Source organism: Mobula birostris, chromosome 20, assembly GCF_030028105.1.
Source record: "Mobula birostris isolate sMobBir1 chromosome 20, sMobBir1.hap1, whole genome shotgun sequence".
In the NCBI taxonomy this organism is placed as follows: Eukaryota; Metazoa; Chordata; class Chondrichthyes; order Myliobatiformes; family Myliobatidae; genus Mobula; species Mobula birostris.
Genome location: NC_092389.1, coordinates 43,931,281 through 43,951,486, shown reverse-complemented (window position 1 = coordinate 43,951,486; position 20,206 = coordinate 43,931,281). Strand labels below are relative to the sequence as shown.

General features: G+C 41.4%; 1 protein-coding gene and 1 long non-coding RNA gene across 6 annotated transcripts in view; both read left to right on the top strand.

The window, feature by feature from the left end:
- Nucleotides 1-20,206, top strand: part of zbtb44 (zinc finger and BTB domain containing 44) — a 124,571-nt gene that overhangs the window by 39,427 nt on the left and 64,938 nt on the right. Inside the window, exon 6 of one of the 5 annotated variants that reach the window (XM_072238538.1) lies at nucleotides 6,548-10,044. The exons of 3 other annotated variants lie outside the window; for them this stretch is intronic. In XM_072238538.1, the coding sequence (XP_072094639.1) occupies nucleotides 6,548-6,854 (307 nt within the window). In that variant the 3' untranslated portion in view covers nucleotides 6,855-10,044. Of the gene's footprint in view, nucleotides 1-6,547; nucleotides 10,045-20,206 lie in introns of those variants that run through there. One more of the 5 variants, XM_072238542.1, reaches the window with a different exon arrangement.
- On the top strand, nucleotides 15,426-19,950 carry LOC140185154 (uncharacterized). The gene is made up of 2 exons (XR_011882507.1): nucleotides 15,426-16,206; nucleotides 19,792-19,950. It is a non-coding gene; the product is annotated as an uncharacterized lncRNA (long non-coding RNA).

The window sequence follows — 20,206 nt, the reverse complement described above, 5'->3', positions numbered from 1 at the left end:
AGCCTTACAAGCTCTTTTAGGCTTTTCCAATACCTTAGAACTCATCTTGCTAACGGATGCTCAAAATAAATCAAAATAAAGCACAGATGCTCACAGGCACGTGCTTAAGCAATGCCGGCTAGGATGCAGTTCCAGGGAAGGAGCTTGGCTGCTCGGGGCGCGCGCTGCCTTTTTTTGTAATGGTGAAAACACCTTCTGCTGGCAAAAACAGGTAACTAATGTAGGTCTTTCGTAACAGCAAGGTGTCGTAAAGCGAATGTTTGAAAAGCGGGGGACACCTGTACCCGGAGGAAACACATGAGGTTCATGGGAAGGACGTACAAACTTCTTCCACAGGGCACTAGAATTGAACTCTGAATCCACTGCCCGAGTTGTAATAGCGTGCAGTAACCGGTACGCTATCGTGGTGCCTCTTGTCTTATTTTAACTGGTGACTCCCTTATTAAATTGTGACCCCTAGTTTTAGATTCTCCTACAGGACAAAACCTCCTCTCTTCAAGAGGCGTCCCAATATTGTGTGTATCAATCAAGTCTTCCAAGCTCCAGCTGATACAGCCTAGCTTGCCTCGTAAGACAACTTGCACGTTCCAGGTATTAGTCTAGGAAACCACCTCTGACCTGCTTCTGGATTCAAGGTTGCTTATAGTCATTCTTCAGTATTTGAGTTAAAGGAGAATAAAATGATTGTTACTTTGCATCTGATGCAGTGTACAGGAAAACACTAAGCTTAAAGAATCCAATTTTTAAAAAAATACAAAAAAACCACAATAAATAAAAATATAAAAGCAATCCAATAACACAAAATATACAAGTGACTGTTATATACATTGTCTGAATGTATGTACATAAAGTGAAGCTAGGTAATTAATATGTAGTGGTGGTGGGGTTAGTTAATGGGTGGAGATGACAGCTTGGGGAAAGTAACTGTTTTTGAGTCTGGTGGTCCTGGTGTGGATGCTGTGTAGCATTTTTCCTGCTGGCAATGGGTTAAGCAGTCCATGAGCAGTGTGGGTAGGGTCCTTCATGATGTTACTGGCTTTTTTTGCATAATATTGCAGGACTGATGAAGGGTCTCAGCCTGAAACATTGGCTCTATTCCTTGTCATAGATGCTGCTTGACGCACTGTGTTCCTCCAGCATTTTGTGTTTGTGTTACTCTGGATTTCCAGCACGTGCAGAATCTCTTGTGTTTACCAATAGTGTAGACAGTTCTGTAGAAGCCATCTTCTGTTGGAACTTTTGACAGTTGAATTCTTATCTATTCTCGCTATCTTAAGTGTGAATTTGTTCTTGTTTTTGTAATCTTGGTATAAGCATTGGAGAGGGATAGGAACAGACAAGTTAGGGAAACATGAGGAAATCTGCAGATGCTGGAAATTCAAGCAACACATCAAAGTTGCTGGTGAACGCAGCAGGCCAGGCAGCATCTCTAGGAAGAGGTGCAGTCGACATTTCGGGCCGAGACCCTTCGTCAGGACTAACTGAAAGAAGAGCTAGTAAGAGATTTGAAAGTGGGAGGGGGAGGGGGAGGTCCGAAATGATAGGAGAAGACAGGAAGGGGAGGGATGGAGCCAAGAGCTGGACAGTTGATTGGCAAAAGGGATATGAGAGGATCATGGGACAGGAGGCCTAGGGAGAAAGAAAAGGGGGAGGGGGATAAAACCTAGAGGATGGGCAAGGGGTATAGTGAGAGGGACAGAGAGAGAAAAAGAATGTGTGTATTATAAATAAATAATGGATGGGGTATGAGGGGGAGGTGGGGCTTTAGCAGAAGTTAGAGAAGTCAATGTTCATGCCATCAGGTTGGAGGCTACCCAGACGGAATGTAAGGTGGTGTTCCTGCAACCTGAGTGTGGCTTCATCTTTACAGTAGAGGAGGCCGTGGATAGACATATCAGAATGAGAATGGGACGTGGAAATAAAATGTGTGGCCACTGGAAGATCCTGCTTTCTCTGGCGGACAGAGCGTAGGTGTTCAGCAAAACGATCTCCCAGTCTGCGTTGGGTCTCGCCAATATATAGAGGGCCGCATCGGGAGCAGCGGATACAGTATATCACCCCAGCCGACTCACAGGTGAAGTGTCGCCTCACCTGGAAGGACTGTCTGGGGCCCTGAATGGTGGTAAGGGAGGAAGTGTAAGGGCATGTGTAGCACTTGTTCCGCTTACAAGGGTAAGTGCCAGGAGAGAGATTGGTGGGGAGGAATGGGGGGGACGAATGGACAAGGGAGTCACGTAGGGAGCGATCCCTGTGGAAAGAAGGGGGTGGAGGGAAAGATGTGCTTAGTGGTGGGATCCTGTTGGAGGTGGCGGAAGTTACGGAGAATAATATGTTGGACCCGGAGGCTGGTGGGGTGGTAGGTGAGGACAAGGGGAACCCTATTCCTAGTGGGGTGGCGGGAGGATGGAGTGAGAGCAGACAGCCAGCAACTTTGATGTGTTGCACAGAGGAGATGCGTTTGAGAGCAGAGTTGATGGTGGAGGAAGGGAAGCCCCTTTCTTTAAAAACAACATCTTCCTCATCCTGGAATGAAAAGCCTCATCCTGAGAGCAGATACGGTGGAGACGGAGGAATTGGAAAAGGGGATGGCATTTTTGCAAGAGACAGGGTGAGAAGGGGAATAGTCCAGATAGCTGTGAGAGTCAGTAGGCTTATAGTAGACATCAGTAGATAAACTGTCTCCAGAGATAGAGACAGAAAGATCCAGAAAGGGGAGGGAGGTGTCGGAAATGGACCAGGTAAACTTGAGGGCAGGGTGAAAGTGGGAGGCACAGTTAATGAAGTCAACAAGCTCAGCATGCGTTTAGGAAGCAGCGCCAATGCAGTCGTCGATGTAGCGAAGGAAAAGTGGGGGACACATAGTGTTTAATTGGAGTAAGGGGAAATATGAGGCTATCAGGCAGGAACTTAGAAGCATAAATTGGAAACAGATGTTCTCGGAAGCATACAGAAGAAATGTAACAAATGTTCAGGGGGTATTTGCGTGGGGTTCTGCGTAGATACATTCCATTGATGGTAGGGTACAGGATCCGTGGTGTACAAAGGCTGTTGTAAATCTAGTCAAGAAGAAAAGAATTTACGAAAGGATCAAAAAAAAACTAGAAGGTTATAAGGCTAGCAGGAAGGAATTTAAGAATGAAATTACGAGAGCCAGAAGGGGCCATGAGAAGGCCTTGGCGGACAGGATTAAGGAAAACCCCAAGGCATTCTACAAATATGTGAAGAGCCAGAGGATAAGACATGAGAGAATAGGACCAATCAAGTTTGACAGTAGAAAAGTGTGTATGGAACTGGAGGAGATGGCAGAGGTACTTAATGAATACTTTGCTTCAGTATTCACGACTGAAAAGGATCTTGGCAATTGTAGGGATGACTTGCAGCAGACTGAAAGCTTGAGCATGTAGATATTAAGGAAGAGGATGTGCTGGAGCTTTTAGAAAGCATCAAGTTGGATAAGTCACCGGGACTGGACAGGGTGCACCCTAAGCTACTGTGGGAAGCGAGGGAGGAGATTGCTGAACCTCTGGCGATGATGTTTGCATCATCAATGAGGATGGGAGAAGTTCTGGAGGATTGGAGGGTTGCGGATGTTGTTCCCTTATTCAAGAAAGGGAGTAGGGATAGCCCAAGAAATTATAGACCAGTGGTTGGTAAGTTGATGGAGAAGATCCTGAGAGGCAGGATTTATGAACATTTTGAGAGGCATAATATAATTAGGAATAGCATGGCTTTGTCAAAAGCAGGTCGTGCCTTATGAGCCTGATTGAATTTTTTGAGGATGTGACTAAACACGATGAGGGTAGAGCCGTAGATGTAGTGTATATGGATTTTAGCAAGGCATTTGATAAGGTACCCCATGCAAGGCTTATTGAGAAAGTAAGGAGGAATGGCATCCAAGGGGTCATTACTTTGTGGATCCAGAACTGGCTTGCCCACAGAAGGCAAAGAGTGGTTGTAGACGGGTCATATTCTGCATGGAGGCCAGTGACCAGTGGTGTGCCTCAGGGATCTGTTCTGGGACCCCTACTTTGTGATTTTTATAAATTACCTGGATGAGGAAGTGGAGGGATGGGTTAGTAAATTTGCTGATGACAGAAAGGGGTATTGTGGATAGTGTGGAGGGCTGTCAGAGGTTACAGCAGGATGTTGATAGGATGCAAAACTGGGCTGAGAAGTGGCAGATGGAGTTCAACCCAGATAAGTGTGAGGTGCAACACACATAAAAGTTGCTGGTTAACGCAGCAGGCCAGGCAGCATCAGTCCTGACGAAGGGTCTCGGCCCGAAACGTCGACTGTACCTCTTCCTAGAGATGCTGCCTGGCCTGCTGCGTTCACCAGTAACTTCTATGTGTGTTGCTTGAAATTCCAGCATCTGCAGATTTCCTCGTGTTTAAGTGTGAGGTGGTTCATTTTGGTAGGTCAAATATAATGGCAGAATATAGCATTAATGGCAAGACTCTTGACAGTGTGGAGGATCAGAGGGATCTTGGGGTCCAAGTCCATAGGACACTCAAAGCTGCTATGCAGGTTGACTCTGTGGTTAAGAAGGCATATGGAGCATTGGCCTTCATCAATCGTGGGATTGAGTTTAAGAGCCGAGAGGTAATGTTGCAGCTATTTTGGACCCTGGTCAGACTCCACATGGAGTACTGTGCTCAATTCTGGTCGCCTCACTACAGGAAGAATGTAGAAACCATAGAAAGGGTACAGAGGAGATTAACAAGGATGTTGCCTGGATTGGGGAGCATGCCTTATGAGAATAGGTTGAGTGAACTCGGCCTTTTCTCCTTGGAGTGGCAGAGGATGAGAGGTGACCTGATGGAGGTGTACAAGATAATGAGAGGCATTGATCGTGTGGATAGTCAGAGGCTTTTTCCCCGGGCTGAAATGGCTAGCATGAGAGGGACAGTTTTAAGGTGCTTGGAAGTAGGTACAGAGATGATGTCAGGGGTAAGTGTTTTATGCAGAGAGTGGTGAGTGTGTGGAATGGACTGCCGGCGGCGGCGGTGGAGGCAGAAATGATAGGGACTTTTAAGAGACTCCTGGATGGATTCATGGTGCTTAGAAAAATAGAGGGAAGAGGTAAGCCTAGTAGGTAGCTCTAAGGTAAGGACATGTTCAGCACAGCTTTGTGGGCCGAAGGGCCTATATTGTGCTGTAGGTTTTCTATGTTTCTATGTCTAAGTATGCTGTAGAATATTTTAGTGGGGCAAAATACATATTTTACAGTTTGTTTTAAATAGGCTCCCTGAAAGTGTAGAACTTGACAGCTTCAGTAGTGAAACCAGTTTTAAATTCGTTTAGAAATTGTAATAGTACCCAGAGTTTGTTTTGTTCCATGTTTCTGATTTACTCCATATTCGTCTCAATATTATTGAGCTACTCTTCAGGTGTTTAGAACCAACTATGATCCATTATGTTTGGAAAAGGTTTCAGTTTGGATTTGTACTATGTGTTAATGTGAATGTTACCATGATTACTAGCTTAATTCTTGAGCTAGGGGAAGGAATGAATAGAGCTAAACATGCTGCTTTAAAAAGTTGTGTAAGTTCTTGGAATGCTCTGGGGTTACTGTATTTATGTTGCTTTTCTTTTAATTCATTCATGGGATGTGGAGAATTCTAGCATCTGTTTAATTAATGTTGAAATCTCAAGGTATTTTTTTCCCTGTTGCACATTTAAAGAAAAGTACAAATAGAATTAGCAAAAGCATTTGTTTTATAATTCAGCCTGTTATAGCTTTGGCTTTATGGGTGTGGGGTAGAGATGCATCTCTACCAAAGGAAAGTAAGGTGCTTCTTCCCTCCACTGGTGTGCAGGTCACCCTTGGACAAGGTGTAGCCGCCTGATCAGGGTCATGTGAAGCCAGGGGAGCAGATGGTGGATGGTCGTATGAGCAGCTGGTACAGATCACAAGTCCTGGATATAGGACCGCTGATGCCAGGCAGACAATCTCTGAAGAGTATTGATAATGGCTGGGGTCACCCGTCTGATAAAGACACTACCCAGAAGAAGTCAGTGGCAAACCATTTCTGTAGGAAAAAATTGCAAAGAACAATCATGGTCATGGAGAAGACCATGATCACCCACGTCAATACGACATGGCACAAGAAGATGAAGTTTAGCTTGTAAGATGTGTCTGAAACTTGAGTTCACTAGGTTATTCATCCAGCAACGTAACAGTTGCACTGCAGTACACTCTCCACAAATTTTGGATTTTCAGCTTCTTCATTGAAACATTTATGAAGAATGAAAATTTCCAAGGAATAAATCATTGGCAGCTAACAGACAAAACTTAGCAAATATTTTTATTGAACAGCTAGCAAGCAAATACCTGTGAGTTCTAAACTTTAAAAATTTGCTCTCTACACGTTTATAGTTTGGTGTTTTCCTGTTAAATAATATAGCACTGCTACCGTTGAGAAAGAAACTTACTCCAAAACTCAGTTCTCATTTCAAGTTTACCTTTGCTTGTGATTGTTTGTTTTGCCTATTGGGAGAAGCAGGTGGAATATAGGCTAAAGTGTTATAATTGCTTGTTTTCCAGTGACTTCATAGTGCCAGACTACCTGAAACAGGAGCAAGAAGAAGCCCTCGCTCATTATGACATTGGAGACAGTGGTTTTGATAACAATTCAGCAGTGCAAATGCCTGTCATCTCACAGGTATCCTCCACACAGAACTGCGACAGCGCATTTCCCCTTGGGCACTTGGCCGGACTGATGAACAAAGACGATGAAATAATAGAAGAGCAGAAAACAAATGGTTCCGATGTAAATGGAATCCTTGGGGTAAGGGAAGATCTGCATAAGAGGGGCTCTCCAGAGGAAGGACCTCATATCCTTTATAGCTAAATTAAACCTGGTAGTTAAACTTCTGTTCTTTTGGAGAAAGTGCCTGGACCTGGGTCAAATGATTCTTGGAGCTTTTCTTCCAGACTCTGGACATTTATTTAAAATAGGTCAACATTACATTATTTGTTTTTCAAAGGTTTTGGACAAGTCCGTGGGCCTTCAGTTAATTGCAAGCACATTATACCACGCATTTCTTAATTCACACAGCTGTCAAGGACTTTGCAAGAAGCTGTGGTACAACTTTTGAACAATATTTAGAGAACTATATCCTCTGACAGTGTTTTACTTTATACTTTAATAAAGCTGCCAATATTGGATGCCTTGTCACATTGGCATCTGGGAACATATTTTAGAATCAAAGTTTAAAATGCTGCATTGATGGATAACGATCTCATCAAGTCATGAAAAATATCAAATGTTTAAATGCTCTCTGACAGAAATAATCTTATGACAGGTAAATTGAATATTCTCTTACAACTAAATTATGTTCACAGGGTAGGAAATTTCAAAATCTTTGCCAGATTATGGGATTTTGTTTTCAGCAAAAAAGTAACTTTGTACAATAAAAATCTTTTTATCAATAAGAATTCAAAGTTGGCATTGTAAATAGAAATACTAGTCTGGATATCTTTTCATGCACCCCAAATTATGCCATGTTTCCTTCGATAAAGTCAGATGATCCTTAGTCATCTTGTAACACAGACAAGGGAAAGAAAGAGTTTAAAGCTATGAGTTATTTGTAGTTGCCTAGCTTTCTGAAGACCCTTTGACTCTTGTGTTCCTGGTGTTGTAGTCACCGTTTATTCCAGTTCAGGAAAGCAGAACTATATTCACCATAAGACAGTAAGACAATTGATGTCTTTTGAGTATAAGGCTAATGTAGAATACCTTCTTGGCCAAGTGGACTAGAAATGATGCAGTGAACCTTGAGGGGTCAGTCAGGAGTTTGTTTTGGAGCCATTAAATATCTAATTCTGGGCTGTTGCCACCAAAGTGTGATCTTCTTGCATCGACGTGATTTAAAACTGGAAGTATCTGGACGTTTTTCCAGTGCATATTTTACTATTAATCTGAAGTAAAAGTGAATGCATATCTTCTTCAGATATGTTTAGCTACTTTTTAGTCTCTTGTAACTTGTGGGTGTACGTTGACATTGACACCACGGTTGGTGGCACGTTAGTGAAGAGTATATTCAGGGAGCTTGTTTGCCTTGGCTGTTGTTCAATCAGTAGTTTATTGCAGACTTTTCTAAAACAAGTTTTTTGTGCTAACAGATAACTCGTTTTAAGCTTAAATGTTCAGACTTAGATTTCTACAGCTGTTAAGTTTTTTTAACAATCTACAAAATTTGCTGTTTTGTGAAGTGTTCACCTTTTTAAAGGTATTAATTAAAATTGTTGATCCTTTTGTTAACTTGTGCATAGGGTCATGTAATATTTTGACAATCTGAAGGCATGCTGTGATTGATTAAGGCATGTGTGTCTTAATTTTTTTTATTTTTAGTAACTTCTGTAGTCTTGGTATTCAGAATATTTAGAACGTAGCATTCCTGAGGGGGTTAAAAAAAAAGCACAGTTAACATTGATGGTTTAGGCTTATTCAAATAAATGCATTTTGTTATACATTGTCCTGACCACCAATACTGAAAATGCTTGCCTGAAAATGCTTGCCTGGGTAGCAGCCAGAATAGCCTGTACTGTAATAAACTTAAAAGTATGCTGGAAATGTAGATGGAAAAGCCTCTACCCACTTATTAATATTTGGGGTCTGCCTGAGTACAAGTCTGATCCATGCATTGAATTCATTGTTTCAACTCCTGTTGTTAAAAGTGAATAGTTAATCCAGTTTTTATGGAAGACAATTACTTGGTGGAAGGATTTTGTATACACAGTCAAAGTATCAAATGCATTAATATTCTTTAAAGGACTGTTCACCGTCCCCCAAAATTTTAATGATTTCTTCCTTAAGATAATAAAATTGAAGGATTTTTATGCAATTTCAAATATACTCAATGCCTTGAATTTACTAAGGTCTCATTGCTATATGAACAAAAAGCTAATAAGTGAGGGATGGGGCTGGTGGAAATATCCTGAGACATGGAATAGGAGGAGACATTTCAGCTCATTGAGTCTGTGTTGTGTGGAAATATGAAACTAAGTTGACCTGCCAAATACAAGAGATGGGTCTTGCACAACAGTGGATTCACACCATAATATCTGGGTAACCAGCACTGTAACAGTACTGTGTAATGTTATTTAAATTTGAAAATACCAAATATTATTCTCTGTGTAGAGGCTTTTTAGTTCTGACTACCAGTATCATTCTTGCAAGTCTAGCAGAAACTTACTGCAAATGGGCAGCAGGATACCTTGTCCATTATATTAATTGGTTAACTTCTGTACACTGCAGAAGCAATGTAATTGGTAAACCTTTTCCTTGTTGTGATTATAGTTTCCTACAGTAGTTAAAGAAAAACAAAATTACATTTACCCTTAAATAAATCAAAAAGCACTTCAAGTAGACATAAAGGAGCCAGTTGCCTAAGTAGGAACATGGTAGCAACAATAGATGGTTCTTAAACAAAGTTGCTATATTGTGTTACATTTATTAATGGTTTATAATTATTTTCTGTTATTATAATGGTTTTATTCCACCAGTGTGGGTGAATAGTTAAATCAACTGTAAATGTTGACCACTATTCAAAACTCAAAAGCAAATTGTTGGTACATTCAGTGATGCTACAGTAACTGTCCTGTACGTTTATGTGGGCATGGCTGAAGTTAACCATTATATGTGTATCAGTAGTAAATGCTGACGTGGTTCCTTTGTCCTGTACTCAAAATGTGCATCTTTTAATTGTGTTTATATTATTTTTGCATTCTTTGAAAGTGCAGCACTTTGACACTCTACATTTTGGTGATCTGAGATTTGTGTTCTCATCACTGCCGTTACCTATTTCAAGGACAATAAAGCTGAGCCTTCAGTGTCCCTGTTGCGGTCACCTGCTTGTAAATACTGTATAGTCTGAATGATTTGGAAATATTGTTAATTTGTTGAGCAAAAGATATTGGATGGAATTTTTGATAGTATGATTGCCAGTAAATTGGAATTTTTTTTTGGTTTGTATCCTTGTTTTTCACCAGCATGGCCCCATAACAGGAGAATATTGTAAAACATAGCAAAATGAAAACCACACTGCAAAGCTCTAGCTGTGGTTTACTTTATTTATCCTCTTATGGAGTTTGTCAGTCCATCTCCGTGTGTATGTGTGGTTGTGTGAGTGTGTCTGTATATAAATAGGGAAAAGTTCACATATTCTATTTTCATGCTCATGATGGTCACAAGAGGCAAGTAGCATTGTATAAAATTTGATAAAAATAATACTGCAGTTGATAATCTGTGTGGAAATTATAAATAAAGCTCTTTACCATTATTTACTGCAAACTGTGTTTCTGTAGAAATTTTTTTTTTAAAGAGTGGTGGATGCATGGAGCATCCTTCCAGGGGTGGTGGTTGAGACAGATACATTGGGGGCATTTAAGAAACTCTTAGATTGATCTTAAAGTAGGTTAACAGGTCAGCACAGCATTGTGGGCAGAATGGTCTGTACTGTGCTATAATATTCTATGACGTATAAATACCACAATACAATATTTCTAAAACAGTGACCAAGGTTGCTGTTTTAAATTTCTTTGAATTGAAAATATACAGTACTGTGCAAAAGTCTTAGCCACCCGCGATTGTTAATGTTTCAGATGGCATGGCCTCCACAGAGCCCTGATCCTCAACATCATCGAGGCTGCCTGTGATTACCTGGAGAGGCAGAAGTAAGCAAGACAGCAAAGTCTGTGGAAGAACTGCTGCAAGTTCTCCAAGATGCTTAGAACAACCTACTAGCTGATTTTCTCATGAAACTGTGCCACTGTGTACCTAAGAGAATTGATGCAGTTTTAGTCATAGTCATACTTTATTGATCCTGGGGGAAATTGGTTTTCGTTACAGTTGCACCATAAATAATAAATAGTAATAAAACTATAAATAGTTAAATAGTAATATGTAAATTATGCCAGGTAATAAGTCCAGGACCAGCCTAATGGCTCAGAGTGTCTGACCCTGCAAGGGAGGAGTTGTAAAGTTTGATGGCCACAGGCAGGAATGACTTCCTATGACGCTCTGTGTTGCATCTCGGTGGAATGAGTCTCTGGCTGAATGTACTCCTGTGCCCAACCAGTACATTATGTAGTGGATGGGAGATTATTGTCCAAGATTTAAAGGCAAAGCGTGGTCACACCAAATATTGATTTAGTTTTTTTACTGTTTACTGCCCTTTACAAATCTTTGGTATTTGGAAACTTTTAATTTCATTACTTCTGAAAGTATCTTCGCTTTACAGACAATACACATAAAATGCTGGAGGAACTCGGCAGGCCAGGCAGCATCTAGGCAGTATCAGTTTTTTTTCTCTAGTCCTGATGAAGGGCCTCTGCCTAAAATGTCGACTGTACTCTTTTCCATCAATGCTGCCAGGCCTGCTGAGTTCCTCCAGCATTTTGTGTGTGTTGCTTGGATTTCCAGCATCTGCAGATTTTCTGTTGTTTGTGAATCACTTTACAGAATTGTTTTTACATGTGCCTAAGATTTGCACAGTACTGTAATGATAAAGAAAGGTTTGTAATTTTTTTCATACGTCTATGCAATGTGTGCACAATGTGTGGCACTTTAGCATTTCTACATTTTGTGTTGATTATACACTTGCTTTTGGTGCCTTTTATGTACGTTTTTATGTTGTTTGAATTTCAGATAACTATAATATAGCCCGTTCATTTAATGTGTTTTTTTTCCATCGCAATCATTTCAAAACTTCTTTTAAAACTAGATCGTACAAATAAATTAGTTTGCAAGTGTCTGAAGGTTTCCAGTAATGTACTTCTGACCTTTTTCACAGTGCATTAGACTATAATTTGAGTACTTTTCTGGATTCCATATTTGTGTAATCCTAAAATAGTCTTAATACCATCAGCTCTTCGGTGCTTTTTGCAGAATGTCTGACAAAACACATCGTGCACAAGAGACCATCAAGATTAAGCTTTCATCTGGTCAATAATTAAATCAAAAATATTTTAAAGCAGTCTTGGAAGAGGTGGGCATTTTAGATGTGAGAAGTTATAAAATTCATTGTAATCATTTTTAGTATGCATAAGCTTTAAAACACTAATCCACAATTCAATTTACAATTCACCAATATTTTTGATTTTTTATTTTAATCCACAGCCCCTGCAATTTTTTTCCAAACTTTCATTCACTAGTTTCATACCATTTGAGATGAAATAGTAAGGGATGTAAAAGAGATGAGAGTTGCACCTCCAATCAGGAAGAATGTCACAGCAGCACCCAGAGAAGACATCCAGGGGGGTTTCCAGTGAACTACAGACAATATAGGTAGAACTCAGGAATAAGAAAGATGAAATCATATGATGGAGGTAACAGGGTAGTATAGTGGTAGCTTGATACTTTACAGTGCCAGCAAACTGGTTTCAGTTCCCACCGATGTCCCGAAGGAATTTGTATGTTTTCTGTGTGACTTCATCGGTTTCCTCTGGGTGCTCTGGTTTCCTCCCACATTCCAAAGACGTACGGATTAGTAGGTTAATTGGTTATATTGGAGTAATTGGATGGCGTGGTCTTGTTGGAACGCAAGGCCTGTTAATGCATGGAGCAGGTTTGATGGGCCAAATGGCCTAATTCTGCTCCTACGTGTTATGGTCTTGTGTATCTCTTTTTAGAAAAAAAAAAGGCCTTCCAATAGAAAGCAGAAGTTAGAGGAATGATACAGTGCCTATAATAAGTATTCACCCCCCCCCTGAAGTTTTCATGTTTTATTGTTTTACAATATTGAATCACAGTTGATTTAATTTGGCTTTTTTGACACTGATCAACAGAAAAAGACTCCTTAGTGTCAAACTGATTACAGATCCCTATAATGTGATCTAAATTAATTACAAATATAAAACACAAAGTAATTGATTGCCAAAGTATTTAAGCTCTTCAAGTCTGTATTTAGTAGATACACCTTTGGCAGCAATTACAACCTTGAGTCTGTGTGGATAGGTCTCTATCAGCTTTGCATATCTGGACACTGAAATTTTTCCCCATTCTTCTTTACAGAACTGCTCAAGCTCTGTCAGATTGCATGGAGATTGTGAATGAAACACCCTTTTCCTGTGTAGCTTTGGCTTTATGCTTGGGGTCATTGTCTTGCTAGAAAACAATCTTCTTCCAAGTCGCAGTTCTCTTGCAGACTGCATCAGGTTTTCCTCCAGGATTTTCCTGTATTTTGCTGCATTCATTTTACCCTTTACCTTCTCAAGCCTTCCAGGGCCTGCACATCATGAAGCATCCCCACAGCATGGTGCAGCCACCCCATGCTTCACGGTGGGGATGGTGTGTTTTTGATAATGTGCAGTTATGCCAAACATAGCATTTAGTCTCATAGCCAAAAAACTCAATGTTGGTTTCATCAGAGAACCACCTTCCAGCTGACTTCAGAGCCTCCCACATGCCTTCTGGCAAACTAGCTGATATTTCGCGAGTTTTTTCAACAGTGGCATTCTCTTTGCCAATCTCCTATAAGGCGGTGACTGGTGGAGCTCCCGGGCAACAGTTGTTGTATGCACAGTCTATCCCATCTCAGCCACTGAAGCTTGTAACTCCTCCAGAGTTGTCAGGGGTCTCTTGGTGGCCTCCCTCACTGGTCCCCTTCTTGCACAGTAACTCAGTATTTGAGGACGACCTGCTCTAGGCAGATTTACAGTTGTGCAATATTCTTTCCTTTTCTTGATGATTGACTTAACTAGGCTCCAAGGAATATTCAGTGACTTGGAAATTTTTTTTGTATCCATCTCCTGACAGGTGCTTTTCAACAACCTTTTCACAGAGTTGCTTGGAGTGTTCTTTTGTCTTCATGGTATAGTTTTTGTCAGGATATTGACTACCCAGCAGTTGGACCCTTCAGATACAGGTGTATTTTTTACTACCATCAATTGAAACACCTTGACTGCACACAGGTCTCCAAAAACACATCTCCATTTAACTAATTATGTGACTGCTAAAACCAGTTGGCTCCGCCAATGATGATTTGGTGTGTTATGTTACTTATGCAATCAATTGTTTTGTGTTTTATATTTATGATTAATTTAGATCACTTTGTAGAGATCTTACATCTCCTTTACATCTCCTTACATTTACACCTTACATCTCCTTTAGTAGAGATGTATAATCCACCCCACCATCCATCTTGTAAAGACACTGCTCAGAGAAGGCAATGGCAAACCACTTTGACAAGAACAATCATGGTCAAAAGTCCATGATCGCCCACATCATACGACACTGCACATAATGATGACGATGATGATTATACCTGCCTCAAGAACAACTTTTAAACGACAGTTGAGCAGGTACCGAGATTGGAAAGCTTTAGAAGGTTATGTGTCCAATGTTGGTCAATGGGAATAACTTGGATGGGGTGTCTTAGGTCTCAGCATGGAGCAGGTGTAACATATGAAATTCTAAGTGTCAATTCATGCCAAGTTATAAACACTGTCATTTGAGAATTAGACAAAGCATGCATTGAGATCTGCTTTGCAATGTTAATGGAATTGTGGAACACATGCTTTTGAGCCGATCTGGGATTGTATGCAAAAATGTTATCATGATATTATTTTAAGCACTGAATACATATTTTTTTAAAAGAAAACAAACAGTTGCACGGTACTGGAGAACTTCCTATGCTTCATATCGGAGAGTTTACACGTCAGCCTTTGAAATGATATTGAGGTCATGTAAAGAGGCAAACAAACAGATTGGGCATCAAGAAACAAATATTTTCTTTATTCAAATCAGCAGTCAGTTTCACAAAGAGTTCTTGAAGTTGCTATTCATGCATCTAGAATTGAGGGATTTTGTTCTAGCCTTTGAGTTATTGGTTGATGATAATGTCACCTTTTTAACATTTATGTAATGCATGAATACTTGTAATGGTCGTATGGGGTCTAATTGCAAGCATTTGGTTATTCATTTCTATGAGGGCAGTTGAGCTTGTGAGATTGAATGTGGTCTGAAACTACTGAGGGAGATGTTAATCCTGATAAAGCAATAGAACAGAATGGTCATTCTGATTCACTGAGGGACCTTTGTGTTATAAATAAGACTCCTCAATTTATCCCTCTGACAGCCATGCTTTAGCCAGTATTTCAGTTACACAGGCATTACCTGGCTGTCTTCATTGTTATTAAAATCAGGTTTATTATCACGGACATACTCTATGTCATGAAATTTATAGCAGTAAGTGCAATACATAACAAAATATTGTAAGTTACAATAAGAAATATAAAAAAGATATTAGTGCACCAAGTATGAGGGTGCGCGTGGGTTTATGGTATGCTCAGAAATCTGATGGTGGAGGGGAAGAAGCTATTCCTGAAATGTTGGGTGTTCCTTTAGGCTCCTGTAATTCCTCCCTAATGGTATTAACGAGAAGAGAGCATATCCTAGATGGTCTTCTCCGTGGATTGTCACCTTGTCGTGGTGGAGAAGCTTGTGTGGTCCTGTGATCCCGAGAGCAATGCCGTCTGGAGCTATGCTCCTGGTAGGGTCACCCATGGCGGTAAGGTCGAGGGTGAGGTCCCTGACAAAGAACAATCCAACCAAGACCACAACGGTGGAACAGGTGGACAAAGTTACTTCGAACTCAACGGCTGTGAAGGCGGATGAAGGCTGCAACAAATCCATCAGCTCCAATCGTCATGGTTTCCATGCCATTGGAATCAGTTGGTTGATTTGTGAAGTATCGTGTGCTTCTTGGAGTGCAACATCAAGTACACGTTAAACAAATACATGCATAGGCGTCTTCACTCTGTGGGCCACTTCTTCAGAACGAAGACCATCATCCTCAACCTCGAGGGATAGCCACGACCTAGATGGTGAAGGTCCTTAATTGTGGATGCCACATTCTTGAGACATCACCTATTGAAGGTGTCCTCAGTAGTGGGGAGTCCAGTGCCTATGATGGAGCTAGGTGAATCTATAACTCTTTGCAGCTTTTTCCGGTCCTGTGCCTCCATACCTGGCAGTGATGCAAACAGTCAGCATGCTCTCCACGGTACATCTACAGAAATTTGCTAGGGTCATTGGTGACATACCAAATTTACTCAGACTCTAATGAAGTATAGTCACTGATGTGCCTTCTTCACAATTGCATCAACATGTTAGATCCAGGATAAATCTTCAGAGATGTTGATGCCCAGGAACGTGAAGCTGCTCACACTTTTCGCCACTGACCCCTGCATAAGGACTGGTATGTGCTCTCCTGACTTCCCCTTTCCACGATCAGTTCTTCAGCCTTACTGACGTTGAGCTGTTGTTACGGCAGCGCTCAACCAGATAATTTACTGTACCTCATTCCTGTACACCTTATCACCGTCTGAATTAAATGAAGAAATAACAAGGACCAACTTTAATCACCATGTACATTTAAATTATTAGGAAATTGTCGTGGTGTGTTGGTCGGGATGTGATGTGCAACAAAAACAACATTCAACAATTATAAAGAATGATATAAAAAAATAAAGCTAGAGGCTAAAGTATGGATGCCAGGCATTCGCAGTTATTCTTTGAACATTAATGATAAAGAAGCAGAACGATTATGAATGTTGAACCAAGTACAGAAGATAATACATCATAAAGTATGAGTATGACTAAGAAGTTCTTTGTAATAATATAGGCGGTGAAGTGGAATAGCAAGTAATGCAGTTCCAGTGACACAGCGTAAATCACGACGTCTACTGTTGCATATGTGGAGTTTGCATGCTCTCACTTCCTTATTTTCTCTGCCTCACAACTGAACACACACGTACACTTGGTGGTCATTTTATTAGGCACACCTGTACACCTGTTTGTTAATGCAAATATCTAATCATCCAATCATGTGGCAGCAACATAGTGTATAAAAGCATGCAGCCATGGTCAAGAAGTTTAGTTGTTCAGACCAAATATCAGAATGGGGAAGAAATGTGATATAAGTGACTTTGACTGTGGATGATTGTTGGTGTCAGATGGGGTGATTTTAGTTTCTCAGAAACCGCTGATCTGCTGGGATTTTCATGCACAAGCGCCTCCAGCATTTACAGAGAATGGTGTGAAAAACAAAAAGCATCCAGTGAGCAGCAATTTTATGGGCAAAAATGCTTTGTTACTGAGAGAGGTCAGAGGAGGATGACCAGACTGGTTCAAGGTGACAGAAGGTACCTGATAAAGTGGCCAATGAGTGTAGGTAGTAGCAGTGCCATTAGGTCAAGTTCAAAGTACATTTATTATCAAATCTCAACCTTGAGATTCGTCTTCTTGCAGGCAGCCACAAACAATAGAATCCACGAAAAAATCCACACAACAAAGACTGTGAAATATCCAATGTGTCTTTTTAAAAAAAAGAACAAATCATGCAAATGATAAAAGAGTAAACAAATAACAGAGAACATTAACTGCAGAGTCCCTGAAAGTGAGTCCACATCCACGGGGCCAGTTCGGCGCTGAGGCAAGTGAAGCCTGTTCAGGGGCCCGATGGTTGCAGGCCACAGCCATGGGGCCAGTTCATTGCTGCAGCTGGTCCAGGAGCCTGATGGGGTTCTGTCACTGGGCCCAGCATAAACACATGAGATTTTGCAGATGCTGTAAGTCCAGAGTAATACACACAAAATGCAGGAGGAACTCATCAGATAGGCAGCATCTATGGAGAAGAATAAACAGTTGACGTTTTGGGCCAAGGCCCTTCATCAGGAAAGGAAATAATCTTCCAGAAATAGTAGGGGACAGAGGGTCCAGTGAGATGGAGGAACTGAGCGAAATACATGTTAGTAGGGAAGCGGTGTTAGGTAAATTGAAGGGATTGAAGGCAGATAAATCCCCAGGGCCAGATGGTCTGCATCCCAGAGTGCTTAAGGAAGTAGTCCAAGAAATAGTGGATGCATTAGTGATAATTTTTCAAAACTCTTTAGATTCTGGACTAGTTCCTGAGGATTGGAGGGTGGCTAATGTAACCCCACTTTTTAAAAAAGGAGGGAGAGAGAAACCGGGGAATTATAGACCGGTTAGCCTAATGTCGGTGGTGGGGAAACTGCTGGAGTCAGTTATCAAAGATGTGATAACAGCACATTTGGAAAGCGGTGAAATCATCGGACAAAGTCAGCATGGATTTGTGAAAGGAAAATCACGTCTGACAAATCTCATAGAATTTTTTGAGGATGTAACTAGTAGAGTGGATAGGGGAGAACCAGTGGATGTGGTATATTTGGATTTTCAGAAGGCTTTTGACAAGGTCCCACACAGGAGATTAGTGTGCAAACTTAAAGCACACGGTATTGGGGATAAGGTATTGATGTGGATAGAGAATTGGTTGGCAGACAGGTAGCAAAGAGTGGGAATAAACGGGACCTTTTCAGAATGGCAGGCGGTGACTAGTGGGGTACCGCAAGGCTCAGTGCTGGGACCCCAGTTGTTTACAATATAAGTGACTTGGATGAGGGAATTAAATGCAGCATCTCCAAGTTTGCGGATGACACGAAGCTGGGTGGCAGTGTTAGCTGTGAGGAGGATGCTAAGAGGACGCAGAGTGACTTGGATAGGTTGGGTGAGTGGGCAAATTCATGGCAGATGCAATTTACTGTTGATAAATGTGAAGTTATCCACTTTGGTGGCAAAAATAGGAAAACAGATTATTATCTGAATGGTGGCCGATTAGGAAAAGGGGAGGTGCAACGAGACCTGGGTGTGATTATACACCAGTCATTGAAAGTGGGCATGCAGGTACAGCAGGCGGTGAAAAAGGCGAATGCTGTGCTGGCAGTTATAGCGAGAGGATTTGAGTACAGGAGCAGGGAGGTACTACTGCAGTTGTACAAGGCCTTGGTGAGACCACACCTGGAGTATTGTGTGCAGTTTTGGTCCCCTAATCTGAGGAACGACATCCTTGCCATAGAGGGAGTACAAAGAAGGTTCACCAGATTGATTCCTGGGATGGCAGGACTTTCATATGAAGAAAGACTGGATGAACTGGGCTTGTACTCGTTGGAATTTAGAAGATTGAGGGGGGATCTGATTGAAACGTATAAAATCCTAAAGGGATTGGACAGGCTAGATGCAGGAAGATTGTTCCCGATGTTGGGGAAGTCCAGAACGAGGGCTCACAGTTTGAGGATAAAGGGGAAGCCTTTTAGGACCGAGATTAGGAAAAACTTCTTCATACAGAGAGTGGTGAATCTGTGGAAGTCTCTGCCACAGGAAACAGTTGAGGCCAGTTCATTGGCTATATTTAAGAGGGAGTTAGATATGGCCCTTGTGGCTACGGAGATCAGGGGGTATGGAGGGAAGGCTGGGGCAGGGTTCTGAGTTGAATGATCAGCCATGATCATAATAAATGGCGGTGCAGGCTCGAAGGGCCGGATGGCCTACTCCTGCACCTATTTTCTATGTTTCTATGTTTCTCTGAAAGGGGAAGGAAGCCAGAGCAAGAAGGTTTTGGGGGGGGGGGGGATAGAATGAGTTCTGGTGGGCAGGTAATAGGTGAACCAGGTGAGGGAGAAGGTGAGTGTGTGGAGTATGAAATGAAAATCTGGGAGATGGTAGGTAGAGAAGGAAAAGGGCTGAAGAAGAAGGAATCTGATCGGAGAGGAGAGTGGACCATGGGAGAAAGGGAAGGAGGAGGGGCACCAGGGGGAGGTGGTGGGCAGGTAAGGAGAAGGGGAAGAGAAGAGAAGGGGTAAGAGGGGAACCGGAGTGGAAAAGAGAGAAGTGGAAGGGGGAGAAATCACCAGAAGTATCATCTGCCAGCTTGTACTCCTCCCTTCGCCCCCACCCTTCTAATTTTGGCTTTTCCCTTCATTTCCAGTCTTGATGAAGCGTCTTGGCCAAAAACATCAACTGTTTATTCCTGTCCATGGATGCTGCCTGGCCTGCTGAGTCCCTTGAGCTCTTATGTGTGTGTTCTTCAATGGGCCAAGTATCCCTTTGTTGTAAAAAAAATTAAAATATGCATATTGTACCTTGAGTAATTCTGCTTTTATTGTAAAGTGCATGAAGTTCGATCATTAAAATTCCTTCAGAATATGAAACCCAAAGTCAGTGACTGTGCAATTCAATCATGCCTTTCACTGGAAGCTTCAGTGCCCAATAATGTTCTTAAAGTTCTGTAACTTGGTTAACACAATATAAACTGTTTTTTGTGGGGGGGGGGGAGTGGGAGAGAGAAATTGTTAAAACCAATAACTGAAGTAAGAGATATCTGCTGCAGAGTAGAACTACTT